We start from the raw sequence: 17,081 nt of genomic DNA on the forward strand, positions 1-17,081 counted from the left end.
TCGTAAATAGGTCTGTATTTTAATTTTGCAAATAATACATTTTTATATGGAAAAAAAGCGACACATTGACAAATAAAATAGCTTGTTTTGTGGGTAAATTTCTCTGACAAATATGCAAAAATTGATCTGAAGTTTCAGCAAACTGGATATGCCACATTCACAGTGCATCCAAAAAGTACCAATTAAACTATTAACATACATCCTATTAAAGGGCTATAATTTCAGAAAATGTCTATGTACAGAATCTTTACACAATCTGATATTATCAGACCTTCATATGGGAGCCTGATAAAAAAAAAACAAAAAACTATGGTCCAACATGTGCAATCGACATTGCAAAACATGGTGGTGTTCTGACCTGCTGGACTTGGTCTCTAGTGGGCAACGCTAGATCCAGACATGCTGGCTACTGCCTGAATAGATCCAGACATGCTGTCTACTGCGTGTATAGATCCAGACATGCCGTCTACTGCGTGTATAGATCCAGACATGCTGTCTACTGCCTGAATAGATCCAGACATGCTGGCTACTGCCTGAATAGATCCAGACATGCTGTCTACTGCGTGTATAGATCCAGACATGCCGTCTACTGCCTGAATAGATCCAGACATGCTGTCTACTGCGTGTATAGATCCAGACATGCCGTCTACTGCGTGTATAGATCCAGACATGCTGTCTACTGCGTGTATAGATCCAGACATGCTGTCTACTGCGTGTATAGATCCAGACATGTTGTCTACTGCCTGAATAGATCCAGACATGCTGTCTACTGCCTGAATAGATCCAGAGATGTTGTCTACTGCGTGTATAGATCCAGACATGCTGTCTACTGCGTGTATAGATCCAGACATGCTGTCTACTGCGTGTATAGATCCAGACATGCTGTCTACTGCCTGAATAGATCCAGACATGCCGTCTACTGCCTGAACAGATCCAGACATGCTGTCTACTGCCTGAAGTTCTGCCATGATGTGCCACGCATGCACTGCTCTCTATGGTCACTATGTTTTTGTCACGGTCATGTAAGCTTATTTATCTGAATATGAACATAGCTCTACCCCTGTTATAACCTCCTGAAATATGGGACAGGACAAAAGATAGAAGAAGGCAATGTTGAGGGCTTCCAGACCAAATGAAGAGACTCCCCTGGTCACGTAGTGCGTAAAGGTGGTCTTGTGGGAATAAGCAGTTTGCACAATATAATTAAATTATTTAAAATAAAATAAAAAAAAGGTACAGTCAATCAGAAGTAAAAGTTGTTGAAAAATTAAGGACCTGAAGGTTTTGCAGCAAGATGTAAAGCATGTTAATGTTAAGGGTACACTTGTCACTGCCTACTTATCTATGTAAGAACCATAGGGTACCATAGAGGTGCAGCATGGTATCTGTAAAGTGCTTGGTCACAACAAGGAGTCCTGGGTCATCTCATGAAGAGGTCTGGGCAATGAGAAGCTAATGGTCCGGAATGTAAACTAAAACATATATTTGGCCACCGTATGAACCCCCTCGCCCCTAAATCCTAGGATGCACTCTGACAGGCGGCCAAAATGTCAACGCTATTTTGATAAGGTAGATAAGTGGTTGCACATATGGTTTGTAAAAATACGATAACATGGTAAAATACAAAACAAAATACTGTATACAATTTATATGTTGTGTAAATAAAAATATATTTCTGAAATGCTTATAAGCAACATTTTATTTTCCAACACCTAAAAACGGAACTTGGCTGATTGACGTATTCAACATTTTAGCTCACCCAAAATAGTGAGCCGTATGATCCAGAATGAAAAGTGATCATTAAATTTCCAAGGCAACTGGTACAGTTGTAGGATCGTTCAAATCTTGAAATCCATTAGGCTCCACCAGGAGAGGGTTAAGGAACGAGTGTTGTCACATTTTTTGGGAAAGCAGCATTGTAACACACACTTCATGAATGCAGCTCCGAAGATGCTGCACAAATCTGCAGGAAGCGGCCCAGCAAATGTTCCATGGTCCCATTCCCAATACAGACCTCTCACCAGCTGCTGCTGCTCCAGACTGTAGATGCCTAATCCGGGAACAGGACCAAGTGCGTTCAGCCATCGTCAGATTCAAACCCTTGGGATGTCTCTTCGGAGGAGCCGTCTTTGTGGATTCGCCCGTCACTTTTCATACTTTGGAAGGTTTTTTTGAAAGCCACCATCATAGCATGTGCCAGCTTTTTGGCTTCTATCTTGCTCTCACACTCTACTGCATGGCAATCCATCTGGAAGGTCAGGTCGTCATTGATTTCCCTGTAGACCCAGGCAAAGATGTTGGGGCTTACATTATGATCTGCGGTGCAATAGGCAATCCTTGCCACCTGGAAGGTGTCCATATGCACAGTAGCTTCGCCCTTGAGATCTTGGTGGTGTAGCCGTACCTGGAAGGGACGGATTTCAAGGATGGCATTGGAAGGAAACATATCTGCGCGAGCCAAAGTGTGCTTTTTCCACAATTCAATCACGGGTTGCTCTGTACATCCAGATGAAAACTGAACTCCCGTTGCAGATATTTTTCCCAGATACGTCACCTGAAACAGACATAAGCAGATATTTTTAATATCTAGATGATGGCTGAACAGATCAGCAATTACACAAAAGGAACAGTCCATTCTTATATCAATGTCACCAGGCATTACAAATAGACCCCCATTCGGATACATGTAATATGCATGATATCTTTATGGTCTATGGAGGATTTAGGATTTAGTTTCTGGAAGGGGATGCAATATCCCAGAGATGTATCTAGAGGGAAGGCAGGAGGGGTATGTGCCCCAGGCGCAGCAGGAAGAGGGGCATGTGCCCCAGGCGCAGCAGGAAGAGGGGCACTGTTGGGCTGCTTGATGTGGTTCAAGCTGACAGCCAGCTCAGAAAAGGTGCAGCGTGGTGGCTCCCAGCTATCGATTGTACTCCCATCTTTTAGACACGAGTACAATTGAAGCCCTGACAGACAGACTAGGCCGACATCAGCAGCTGATGCCGCAGCGGTGACGTCATTGAGGTGACCAGAGCTCATTGTCTATGAACTCCGCTCACTTTTCTAATGACTCCACGAGGCACTGATGCTGCGCTAGTGATGCGCTGCTCAGTCTCTGTTGGCTGCCAGTCTGGACGATCACATCATGCCAGCGTTCAGCCGGGCAAATAGAGGAGGACGGAGACTCGTCCAGAGACAAATGGATTATCTTCTCATCGGAGGTGAGGAATATGGTTGTTTATTATTTTAACTCTTTTTACAGGGGACATGGGCTTCAGTAAGATTAGGCGTCAAGGTGAGCATAAATTAGCTTTTTTATTTTTAATAAAAAAAGTGTCAGTTTATTTTAAATAAAAGGACTTTATCCAGGGTGTTTTTTATTTCCAATATGACTATAGGGTTAGTAATGGAGGCATCTTATAGACGCTTCTCCATTACTAACAACTGGGCTTGATGTCAGCTGCCAATGCAAATCTGACATCAACCTCAACCCTATTACCTCACTTGCCAACGCACAAGGGTACTGGGAAGAGTGGAGACTAAGAGCCAGAATTTACGCATTTTATGGATGCGCCATTTCTGGGAGGGCTGAGAGCTGATGTTTTAATCTTGGAGGGGCCAATATCCATGGCCCCTTCCTAGCTTATTAATATCAGCCCACAGATGTCTGCCTACCCTTTGCTGGTTGTTAATTACATGAGGGCCCACAAATCATTTTTGTTTTTGTGTCCCCCATTTTATTAACAGTAAAGGCTAAGCATACAGCTGGGAGGTGATCTTAATCACATGGGAGGCTCCATGTTTATTACTCCCTTCCCAGGCTATAAACATTAGCTGTTCGCTTTCCCTCAGCTGGTTAACAAAATTTCAGGGGATCCCACGCCATTTATTTCTGTAACTTATTGGTTTATTCATTAAATACATGAACATTAAACTACACACACTGTAATAATTATATACAGTATGTCACTGACATCTTTCTATTATATTTTTTCTTTTCTAATCTACTCCGATGGGTCACGCTGTAAATTTACTGTACTCGGCTGATGCAGTGTCAGGTTTTCTATGAGATCGGTGAGTAAAAATTGGACACACATGGTCTAAGTGCCGTGCAATTTTTCCTCGCACCCATTGACTTTAGTTGGCGATCCGAAATTCGCATCCACTCGCAGCATGCTGCGATTTATCAGTCCGATCGCAATCCGATCAGAGTTGATAAGAAAAAAAAATTGCAGATGAGCACTGACTCATTGAATAACATTGGTCCGAATTCAATCTGATTTTTTTAAATCAGATTGCACTGGTCCGATTTCATTGCATGTGTGAGCGAGCCCTAAGGCCAAGGTCACACTAACGTATCACATCTGATGGGAGCACATCGGATGCAATATGGTAATAACACTCGGCTCCTGTTCTGCTAATTTCTCCATCTCCTCCATTGCTGGTGTCCGGGGGTATTGCACTGCACTCAGGTGACATCCAAGCGCAGTGCGATTTTTTCACATGCACCCATAGACTTAAATGGGTGTGTGCGATCCGATTGGACCAGGAAACAAAAACATCACTGAAAACACAATCATAGGATTAAATTGGTATGTATGCAATCTGATTTTTAATTGGATTGCATTCGTCTGATTTAATTGCGAGTGGGAGAGTGCCCTAAGTGTGCAAATCACATGTGTGCTTAAGGATGGGGGGTGGACAAACTGAATTCTTGCCCCGGGTGCTCGGAAACCTAGATACACCTCTGCAATATCCCGATTGCAAAGGAAGGGATTCTAATAATAAAAACACATTTGGGAATTATTACTTTAGCATTTTACCAATATATTAGAGTGGCCTTATCACAGGTGAAACGAAGTCCCCATTCACATTATGTTTTTCAGCCATGTGTAGCACATACGCTAGAAAAAAGTTCTTGACATGAACGTTACACAGTCTGTGATGAATACTGAAGAACGGCATCTGTTACCCATAGATTAAAATGGCTTCGGTTTAACAGGTAAGTCAATATATTTACAAGATCCATCACCCATAGGCGATAATGGCATTAACCGTTATGTCATGATGACACTTTCATTTAGTTTTCATTAATGGTTTATTTCCATTTCTGCCTTTCATGGCTTCATCACTCCCCCAGCTCGTCACATATCAAGTAAAAAAAGAAATAAATAAAAAAAAAAAAAGGGACAGCAACGATTTCACCACAAATTGCCTTTATTAAGCTTAAATAGAAAAACACAACTATTAATTTCTATGAAATGAATTCCAGCAATGTGTTACCTACTAAGCTGCAATTTTTATAAAATCATTCTAGAGGACTCCTTGGCCTCCTACCCTGTAGGCCAACCCCGAGTCCCCACCACGGATTGGCAGCTTTATGTTTACACTGTGCATAAGCAGAAAACTGCCAATCAGTGGTGTGGGCGGGGTTAAACAGGGCTCAGCATTAAAGAACTGCAAGATCTGCAGCGGATGAAACAGTCTAAAATCAAAACTGCAGCAAGGAGCCCAGTAAGTGAAACGTCACTAGAATCAGGGTCTCTGCCCCTACATCATGCTGATTTCATGCACCTCTCTGATGGGGTAAGAAAAATCTCATGACAGAGGATTGTATAACTTATAGTGGATGGGATAGCTTAGTACTGTCTAGCTACATACTTTTATACAATTTTGTGTTACATATTTAGTACCAGCCTAAGGCTACTTTCACACTAGCGTCGTGCACTGCACGTCGCTATGTGTCGTTTTGTAGAAAAAACGCATCCTGCAAAAGTGCTTGCAGGATGCGTTTTTACTCCATAGACTTGCATTAGCGACGCATTGCCACACACGTCGCAACCGTCGTGCGACGGTTGCGTCGGTCCGTCGCCACCAAAAAACATTGCATGTAACATTTTTTGGTGCATCGAGACCGTCTTTTCCGACCGCAAATGCGCGGCCAGAACTCCGCCCCCGCCTCACAATGGGGCAGCGGAGGCGTTGAAAAACAGCATCCGCTGCCCCCGTTGTGCGGCGCATTCACTGCTAGCGTCGGTACGTCGCAACGACGCAATTCATGTGTGAAATTCATTCGATTCGAACGACGTAATTCATTCGTGTGAAAGTAGCCTAACATGGGACAAAAAAATAAAATAAATGCTTAGTGCCAACACTCGTCAATGCAGCACTATGACACGGTTATAGGAGTATGTCGTAGAATAAAAACACCGGATTACGTACCGGTAATGCTCTTTATAGAGCCACGACAGCACCCACTGAGAGAGGGGATCCGCCCCTAGGAACAGGAAACCCTACGGAGAGATAAAAGGGGCGGTCCCCCTCGCTCCCACAGTTTGGGTTACAGAGATTGAGAGGAACCGCCCACCAGTTTTAGTAGGTAATTCTATATCATCATTCATCTTAACTTAATTACGTATATTTACAAGAACCAATCACCCTTAATAGTGCTCATATGCAAACTAATATATATAAGGGAGGGAAGTGAAGGGGTGCTGTCGTGGCTCTATAAAAGAGCATTACCGGTACGTAATCCGGTGTTTTCTCTTCGCCACGACAGCACCCACTGAGAGACTTTCAGAGATAGTTATTTGGGGGGGGATTATTGTGTTGAGAACCGATCTACCGAAACACAAGTCAGTGGAGGCAGATAGATCTAGTCTATAGTGACTATAGAAGGTAGTAGGAGAAGACCAGGTTGCGGCCTTACATATGAGATCGATTGGAACCTCTGCTCGCTCAGCCCAAGATGATGCTATCGCCCGGGTGGAATGTGCCTTTACAGTCTCAGGTGGATCTTCCCCTTTAGACGAATAGGCCAGGTATATCGCCTCCCGAATCCATCGGGATAAAGTGCCTTTTGTAACACCAGCTCCTTTCCTTTGACCCTGGAAGGAAACAAAGAGAGCCCTGCTCTTCCTCCAGGCGCTAGTCCTGTCTAGATAAGTTATTACAGCCCTTCTCACATCTAAGGTATGGTACTTTTCCTCTTCCTGATTTGTAGGGTTATTATAGAAGGAAGGAAGAAGAATTATGAAATTTAGTACACATTTTAGGTAAGTAGGAAGGGTCTGTTTTCAGGACAATTCTATCTGGAAATATTGACATAAAGGGAGGATCTACTGATAGTGCCTGTATGTCACTTACCCTTCTCGCCGACACTAATGCGACAAGAAGAGCAGTCTTGAGGGAGACGTGTTTAATGTGAGCTGAGTGTAGAGGCTCAAACGGGTGACCTGTCAAGGCTTCAAGGACTAGATTAACATCCCAAGGAGGTAAGTGGGGAATTTGAACTGGTTCTGATCTCTGGCAGGCTGAAATAAATCTGGCTATCCACCTATCACCCGCAACGTTGTGACTATACAAGGCCCCTAGTGCAGAAACTTGTACTTTTAAAGTACTAACTGAAAGGCCTAAATCACGTCCTCTCTGGAGAAATTCTAAAATAGAAGAGACAGGAATTTCTTCCGACAGGGCCGATGGATAGAGACTGAGGAATTTTTTCCACACTCTTACATAGATAGATGTAGTGGATTTTTTCCTACTTAACAACAAGGTATCAATCACTTTATCAGAGAAGCCTCCTAGTTTTAACAGCTGCCTCTCAAATTCCAGGCTGTCAACCGTAGACCCTTCACATGAGGGTGGTTGAAGGGCCCCTGGAAGAGAAGATCCTGATCCTCTGGGAGAATCCATGGATCCGAGATGGACATGGCTCTGAGCAGGGAAAACCATGGTCTCTTTGGCCAAAACGGGGCAATCAGGATTATATTCGCTCTGTCCTCCCTTATCTTCCTGATTACTGTTGGAAGAAGAATCAATGGAGGAAAAGCATACGCTTTCTGAAATGTCCATGGAATCTGGAGGGCATCGAGAATATCGGGGTTGTCGGTTCGGAACATTGAAGCGAATCTTTTTAACTGCCTGTTGTCTCTTGTAGCGAAGAGATCTATTTCGGGTATACCCCATTTCACGGTTATCATTTTGAAAATTCGGTGATTTAGACCCCACTCGCCCTGGTGGAGGGTATGACGACTGAGAAAGTCTGCTTTTGAGTTGTCCACTCCTCTGACATGTAGCGCTGATAGGGACAGAAGATGTTATTCGGCTATAGTTAGGATGTCCTCGGCTATAGACATGAGAGTTCCTGATCTTGTTCCTCCTTGATGATTGATATAAGCCACTGATGTCATGTTGTCTGACAGAATTCTGGTATGTGTTCCGTGTAGCTGCGGAAGGAATTCACATAGGGCATGATAGATAGCTTTTAGCTCTCTTTTATTAGATGAGTCGCCTGACTCCGTAACCGACCATAGTCCTTGGACTAACTGGTCCCCTAAGTGTGCTCCCCAACCACTAGGACTGGCATCTGTAAATATTGTGTTTGAGGGTTTAACTACCCAGGGGACCCCGCTAACCAGATGACTTGGTTCTAGCCACCAGGTTAGAGATTGGATTACCTCACTAGAAAGGGAAATTTTACCGTTTAAACGACCTTGTAATTTTACCTCTTCATGTAAAATTGCATACTGTAAACGCCTCGAATGGAATTGAGCCCATGGAACAGCTGGAATACATGATGTGAAGGAACCAAGAAGGGACATGCCTACTCACAAAGAAATTAGAGGTTTATCTATTACAGACTGAACCTTATTTCTAACTGTCATTTGTTTAATTTCTGGGAGAAAACATCTTTGGGTTATAGAGTCTAATATAATCCCCAGAAATGTTTGCCGCGTTGTTGGGAATAGCCTAGATTTTTCCCAATTTATTAACCACCCTAACCTCTGTAGAGATGAAATCATATCACACAATCGCTGCTGACATTGTGAAGGGGAATTTCCCACTACCAAGAGGTCGTCTAGGTATGGGATTATGAGGGTGTCTTTTGACCTTAAATATGACATTACCTCCGACATTAGTTTAGTAAACACTCTTGGAGCTATTGATAGTCCAAAAGGGCATTGCTGTATACTGAAAGTGCCTTATACCTCCATTCAATATAATCGCCACGCGGAGATATTGTTGATGTTCTATAAAGATTGGTAGATGGTAATACACATCTTTTAGGTCAAGAACAGTCAAAGCAATGGGGAAACAGGAGTTTTATGGTGGATCGGATAGACTCCATTTTAAAGGTTTGATTTTCTAAGAAGGTGTTCAACTTTTTAAGGTTTATAATGGTTCTGAATGATCCATCCGGTTTTGGAATTAAAAATAAAGGGGAATAAAACCCCTTACCCTCCTGAAGAAATGGAACTTCCACCAAAACTCCCTTGGATAGAAGATTCATTACTTCCTGCTCCAATGCCTTCTGTTGCGACTGAGACTTTAAAGAAGTCAATAGAAATGAGTCCGGAGGGACTCGAGAAAATTTTAACTTTAAGCCAGAGATGATGAGATTATTTGCCCAAACGTTTGATGTTATTTCTCGCCATTGATTTGAAAAGGAGGACAATCTACCTCCCACCGGTAGATCTGCTCTAACGGGGTTTGTATCAGTTTTGAAAGGGCGCTTCCCAAAGAATGCACCTCTTTGTTTGGTGTCTCTAGTGGCCCAGCGGTCTTGGTTCTTAAACTCCTTCCTTTTATTAAACACGGGCTTCCGGAACGCTCTCCTATAGGACGGAAGGTAATTGTTATTAGGGAAGCCCTTCTTTCTCTCTCCTGCTTTGGTTAGGATCTCGTCCAGTTTAGTACCAAACAGGTACTCACCCTGACATGGGAGGCCACACAATTTGGATTTTGTCTGGGGATCGCCTTTCCAGCCCTTAAGCCACAGGGCCCTACGTGCTGCATTCGTCAGACCTGCTGACTTGGCTGCCAGGCGTATGGAGTCAGCAGATGAGTCCGCCAGGAAGGCTGTAGCACCCCTAATTAAAGGTATAGAGGACATCAACTTGTCTCTAGAGAGACCGCTTTTTAGTCCTTCCTCCAAGTCATTTAGCCAGACTAGCATGGACCTAGCGTTGCATGTAGCCGATATAGCCGGTCTAAAAGCTCCCATACACGACTCCCAGGCTCTTTTTAAAAGAGAGTCGGCTTTACGGTCCAGTGGGTCTTGCAATGAGCCTGAATCCTCCACAGGCAGCAAGGATCTTTTGGATGTGGATGCCACTGCTGCGTCTACCTTCGGGGCTTTTGACCATGCTGAGAACTCCTCGTCATTGAAGGGATAACGCCTTTTTGAGGATGGTGGTAATCCCCTTTGCCCCTGGCTTTCCCACTCTTTTTTGACTAAATTTTTTACCGCTGCTATTACCGGAAAGGAGGGTCTTTTCTTTTCCGATAGACCAGCGAACATTATGTCCTGCTGCGTTCTAGGGACCTTAGAATCCTCGATGCCCATGGTGTTACAAACGGACTTCACCAGGTTATCGATACTATCGGTGGGAAAGCATGTATCCTGATCCTCATCTGAGGAAACATATTCGTGGGAAATGTCAGAGTCTGCATTCTCTATATCCGAAGACTGATCAGACATAGGGGAAACGTACCCCTTTTTTTCTTTAGTACGTGGCACCTTGTCAGCACTATGCAGGGCTCGTAATTCCTCCCTAATCATGACTCTAATGTCTTCTGATTTAACTGAGGCTTCCTCCCGTAAGGTAGAATTAATGCATGGTTTACAAAGCCTCTTTTTGTAACTATCCGGAAGGGGCTGGAGACATAACGCACACTCTCTGTGTTTCGTTTTTTCAGTTCTTTTTGCCTAGGGTGTATAGAAGGAGAGGGAACAATAATCAGCTTAATAGGGTAGATGCACACTCACCCCAGTGAAGCGGTCTGTCAAGGTACCGGCTGATGAGGAGGAGACTGAGTCACAGGCTGAGGAGTAGCTCGGTCTGATTTCTTCCTAGAAGATCCGCTCTGTTTAGAGCGACTGCTGCTGGCACGGCTGCGTGGAGTGGTTGCGGTGGCTTCAACAGAAGACATCGCATTGTCCGGCGCAGAATCCATATTGGACGCCGGAGTGTCAGCGCCGGTGTCCTTTTCACATGGGGGCCGCCATTTTCTTCCGGTTGAACCCGGAAGTGCTAGTCACCTCCAGGTCGCGGCCATACACTATGCGCCTGCGCTGCCACCGGTATCAGCGCAGGTGCCGTCTTCCTCCTCCATTACCCCTGAAGCTTTCGCTGCACTTCCGGGGAAAGCATACTGGGGTTCCACGCCGCATGAGCGCCCGCCGAGGATGGCGCAGCGCTCACCATACCTTAGCGCTAGCTCCCCGCAGACGTCCCGGATGGATCTTCGTGAGCCAGCAACCCCTTCAGTCCTGGCCTCACGGCGTCAGCCAGCAGAGGGGGGAAGCTGACACCTGGACCCCCGACGCTGCATCCAGCTCTGGAGCCCTTGCCATCCTCACAGGTAAACTGCGCAAGCGTCATCCAGGCTAGGCATCCTCTTCTCCGTGGATTCCCATAGGAACAGGAAACCAAACTGTGGGAGCGAGGGGGACCGCCCCTTTTATCTCTCCGTAGGGTTTCCTGTTCCTAGGGGCGGATCCCTTCTCTCTTAGTGGGTGCCGTCGTGGCGAAGAGAAAAAAAGCGATGTGATCAGCACAATAAGTAGTATTATAAATGACAGGTGGGGAGTAAGTATTGGAGTATAAATTAGAATAGACCCCCAAAGCTCTTGGAAGAGCAGGGTAGGGATTTCCAGCCTATTTCCCAACCAATACACTATTTATGTCTTATTACATTCGCACGGTGTCTGTATGGGAGCCAAGAACACAACTTGCAAGGGACGGCTCTGAAAGTCCTGGACATGGAGACTTGTGTGACAAAGCCCCGTCTGTTGAAGAGGATCTTTCCTCAGCATCGGCGGCGTCAGTGACCAAACAGGGATATGTTTCCTCCTGTCAGTCCAGACAACACGTTCAGCTGTGAGAAAAGCACACACCGGCCCCATTCAGCACCCGGCACACAGGCTCCGCAGCCGCAGTGTAAGGACAATTTACATTCCTCGGATTTCCTCCTGTCCACAGAATGGCGACGATGTGGAGAATCCCTCCCCAGCAGACAACATGGAAGGCTGCACTGGATCGGTCTCCAACAAGCTGAAATGCGTGGCCATTTTTACATCTTTTACATCGGCGATCATGATATTCTGTTCTAAGAAATCATACAAGTCTTCTTTAAGCCATCATCTGTTCCTACTAGGACCTTCTTTTTACATGACACACACATTTCGGCCTCATTCACACCTTTGTGCCGGTTTGGCGGAACAGTTTTTATCCACGTGTCTACCTTTACCACCTGTGTACCGTCTATTATTTTTGGAAGGAGGTTTCCACAAGGGTCTGTTAAAAATGTACAAGTGGATTTTCACACCTATTCATACGAATAAACGAGTGTGGTCCTCAAAATGGGTTAGACTAGGACTTGTCTCCAGTTTTCTCCTTGCATGTGAGCTATTGGTGTGAATGTGAACATGGCCATAGAATAGGCATTCTGTTATTCTCCAACATGGCCGCCTCTTATTCTACTAAGGCATGTACGACAAACACTGACAGGTGAATAAGATCTCACGGTAATTATGGGAAAGAATCCTTGTTGACCCTATGGGCACAGCCACGCATGCGACTCAAGTTCCATCCAATTGTGGAGTGACAATGGCCACTGCGTGGATTTTAAGCTGCACACATCCAACAATTTCGTGAGGTTTTGCCCTCCGGGCTCGTGCACACAATTTTCTCAGACTAGTGCGCTATCCTTGGTTCTCAGGGATAGTACTCATACCTATGATATTCTATGGGGTCGTCCGATTTTGATCCGATTGTCTGCTCGAGACATCAGAGTGTGGTCCGATTTTCACGGACAGACAGAACGAAGAAGGTTGAGAAACTTTTTTTTTCCTCCCTATCCAAGAAAAACTGATGCCAGTCTGAACAGAATAATTGGTTTGGTTTTTTCTCGGATGTGGAGAAATCGGTTGTGTGACGCTACCCTATGGCTTAGTTTACACGATCGTATTTGTGTGAAAAAACGGACATCACGCGGACAGCACTAGGACCAGTGTTATTCAATAGGGATGAGAATTTATTTCACGGACCAAATCCGCGCGTGGAAAAGATGGCAGCATGCATTATTCTCTTCTGAATGTCGGATGAGACTCGCTTATTCACGTCTGTGGGGGTGGGAAAAAATTGAATCCCATGTAGGTTAACGGTATTGGAACAGATTTTTATGGATACATCGCTTTATTAACTGAGGAGAATGTATTTGGTCATGTACATTTTATAATGTTGATGTACAAAAAAAGGATGTTACACAGATGACCATCGAGTTTTCGGGATGAAACTCTGGCAATTTTTTATATGATCATGTGAACTTGGCCTTAGTGAGAATTCACATGCGGCACAATGTCTACAAACGTCACAGTTATGTGAATTGCACTACACTTATGTCTGCCATATGGAAATACACCCTGACGAGGCCGCACTAACACAACGTGCCATGTTACCTAAAGTCTGATATAGCTGCATGTGTCAGGCATTAGGTCCGGTATGCTTCACTTTACATGTTTAGTGGGATCAGCTGATACGATACAAAGGGTCTCATTTATCACAACTGGCTAACACAAAAACAGTCTTTGTTGCCTAAAGCAACCAATCACAGTACAGCGTTCATTTTTCCTAAGCAGATTTAAATATGAAAGCTGAGCTTTCATTGGTTACTATGGGTAACATCTCTGTTGAGAGACCATTTTGTCTGGTTCATTTACGGGGAAAACGTTCTGTATATGTTGAATCTTACTGATCTAAATCATTGCCTGCTTAGAGGTAGAATATGGGGCAGATGTTTTCAAAACTGTCTCAAACCCGCATGTATTCCCCCCAAAATAAAACCAAAACGGTCTTTGCTGCCCATAGCAACCAATCACAGCCCAGTATATTATATATATATATATATATATATATATATATATATATATATATATATATATATATATATATATATATATATATATTACTGCCGCTCATGGATGCACACATCGCTCCAGGAGGTGACGGTTCTGGGCTTCGTTCTGTAACAGCCTGCTGACGTGAAGCATTTTTGTACCGGTAAAACTCAGACATTAGGTCAGTTTCCGCCATTAATAATTACAAGTCTAGGGACAAACAGCCTTTATTAACCCTATGGGCCACCTAACTGGAGATACACCAAAGATTATTCTGAGGTTGGGCGAGTAACAGTTAAAGCCTGCTCTGCTGCAACCACAGCGCTCTACATGTCAGAAACCCCAAACATCTGGTAGGAGCTCCCGTGGAGCCTAAACATTGGATCCAGAGCCACATTCCAAAATCAGACGTACTCAAGTGGCCCTTAATATTAACCCTAAGCTGCGCTGCACACTCGCAGTATTAACCCCCATACTCACAGCACATTTATTCTAGCGGCCAACAACTGGTTATTCCCTAAAGAAGTAAAGCAAATTAAGTTATCAAACGGATTCCTACTCCATCCAGCAGATGAAATCAGAATATATGCAAGAAGTATACGGCTTTGAACTGCAGCCAGCTGCTGCTAATAGCCAAGAAAATAAATAGGACCCAGCTAAACTCGAGTGTATCTGGCCCCACCGGGCTGAAAAACCGCTCACCGCCATGGTGGATTGTGAAACTAAATCTGCGGCCATCCCCGTCACCTTAGTTCCCTTATGCCAGGTCAACTGTTGCGATTTGGTGTGGATTCTGTATCCGGATTTTCATGTGGAAAATCCACAGCGCAGTACAGGACCAGCTAAACTAGACGGAAACAAATCTCATCTACAAGTTTCTTAAGATATACGAGCGGAAATTGACCTGTGCTGAGAATTAAAATCAGCAACGTGTCAATTCCTTGCTCAGATTCAGTCTGTATTTTACCCTTTTGGAAATTGATGGGAACAATCTGAACCAAATCTGCAGCAAAATCCGCATGTGACGCATGGATTTTGTGGCAGATTATGCTGCACGACAAAAAATATGCAAGATATGAACTTCTTCTTGGAAAAAAGTACGGCCGAAGTAACAGGAAGTATATGAAACAAAGCAGCATATTTACAACATGAAATACCAAAAAGACACAAAACTGTAGCCGAAAAAGCACAATAAAAATACAGTGAAAAAGTGCAAATATCCTTAGCTAACTAGTGCAGAAAGGCTGTGCCCACAAAGAGCTTTTGGGGAGTTTTTAATGTTACAAATTTTCTGCACCTATTATCGTAGTTTGCAGATTGTAACACACACCGGTTTATAAGACGCATCCCAAATTTTGGGGAGGAAAAAGAAAAAAAAAAGTGGTTTTTTTTTTGGTTTTTTTTAAACAAAAATAAATAAAATGGTGCATGTTATAATCCTTTTTTGGAGGTAGCTTGTATGGAGGGCAGCGGTGATGGAGTGGGGTCCCAGGTGGCAGGATCGTTGCTGGCGGAGGCATGAGACGCTACGGGCTCCAGGCTGGTAGGACTTTGTGAAAGCATGGAGCCCTACACTTTCCGTACTTTCTAAAGCGGTGGACTCTGGGAAGATGGCCACCAGAGTTGGCTCATGTGCAATTGAGGTCTAGGGAGCGGAGATCTCTGTGCCTAGATCTCAATTTGCACTTGCGCCACCTCTGGCAGCCATTTTCCCGGAGTCCACAGCATAGAAGAGTATGGAAAGTGCGGGGCTCCGGTCTTTCACAAAATGCTGGTGGAGATTCCTGCACCGCTTAACACCTCGTCTTACCAGCCTGGGGCCCCTGCTTCCTCTGCCACCAGAAGCTTCTGGCAGCAGCGACCCTGGGACCCCGCTCCACCGCAGCCGGTAAGCTCCACTGCAGCTACAAATTTGGGGTAAAAAAGGGAGTCTCCGAAAAATACGGTAAGTAAATTAGATTGTGCTTCCACTTTTTTCATTGCATTTCTGAGTGCGTTTTTATCACATTTATGTTGCTGCGGTTTCTTTCTCAGCTGCTTTATTTTTGATATTTCCTAGTATTTGGCTTTGATAAAACTATGTGCTGATTTCATGAATCATGCTTTGTTTCTGCCGTGGAAACACTTAAAACATAAGTGCCTTTTGTACTTGAAGGTTTTCTGCACCCAATGGAAGTCTATGGGGAAAATCTGCACATAACTCCGTGTATCCACAAGAGAAATTGGCATATTGTGGATTTGAAACACGCACCACGGGTCAGTTTACACAACGTACAGTATATAAAAAATAAAAAAACACAGGGGGAAGGAGTTCTATAAATCCCATTCACTTTGCTGGAAGTGTAAGACGCTGCTTTTCGACGCAGCAAAAATACACAGTGTCAAAAAATAAATCGAAAACTCATTTTGGGCACGTACCCTGAGGTTATGACACAGGAGTTGGGTAATAAGCAAGAAGTTCCAGATGGAAAATAATACGCAGATTACTATAGCCGTAGAAAAAACAGAGCCTAAATTCACATAACTCAGTCACTTTCCACTTCAGATTTTGCAAAATATCATCTACACAATTTGTAGAAAAGCTGTCACGGAAATTGGCCGGTTCTGAGGATTTGAAGTCAATTTATTCTGCGGATTGAACTGGGCCATGAAATGTGAAGAATTTATTTGTTGCTGCAGATTTCCCAGTATAGAACATTAAACTTCGCAACTGGTCCCCATCAGCCAAATTCATACATCAGAATCTTGCTCCAATTTTCATGCGTAGCGCAATACTTTTTTTTTCCTTATATATATCCATCTAACTAAAAGCAGTCAGATTTGTGGATTCTGCCACAGATGGTTTTCCAAAGAAGGAAAACATCACCGTACCTTCAGCCTTGTCAAAAGGATATAAAATGTATAAAACAGATCATCAGGTTATGGCCTGGACCCCGTAATGTGATCGGCACATGCCGTCTAATGGGGAGGTTTGTGGTTGGAGGCGTCAATATGTCACACTGTAAACGACCAGCAAGATTGCCTCCATCTGCAGAAAGAGTCCATGCGGTTTCCATTATCAGCATCCCCTCACTGATTTCTGTGGAATGATCTGGACAGGAACAATGCCAGGAACGCAGATGAATTCCTTGTTGGAAGGCGGACACAGTACGCGGGAGTGTCTACTCTCCGCCACTCA

At 44.1% G+C, this 17,081-nt stretch overlaps 1 protein-coding gene across 2 annotated transcripts in view; it reads right to left on the minus strand.

Annotated features, from left to right (window-relative positions):
• Positions 1-1,220: 1,220 nt before the first annotated feature.
• The window catches only part of PID1 (phosphotyrosine interaction domain containing 1), a 65,944-nt gene continuing 50,083 nt past the window's right edge, over positions 1,221-17,081 (minus strand). For both annotated transcript variants that reach the window (XM_077291172.1, XM_077291173.1), the window contains exon 3: positions 1,221-2,554. In XM_077291172.1, coding sequence (XP_077147287.1) covers positions 2,078-2,554 — 477 coding nt within the window. In that variant the 3' untranslated portion in view covers positions 1,221-2,077. The remainder of the gene's footprint in view (positions 2,555-17,081) is intronic.

This window comes from Ranitomeya variabilis, chromosome 2, assembly GCF_051348905.1.
Source record: "Ranitomeya variabilis isolate aRanVar5 chromosome 2, aRanVar5.hap1, whole genome shotgun sequence".
Classification (NCBI taxonomy): domain Eukaryota; kingdom Metazoa; phylum Chordata; class Amphibia; order Anura; family Dendrobatidae; genus Ranitomeya; species Ranitomeya variabilis.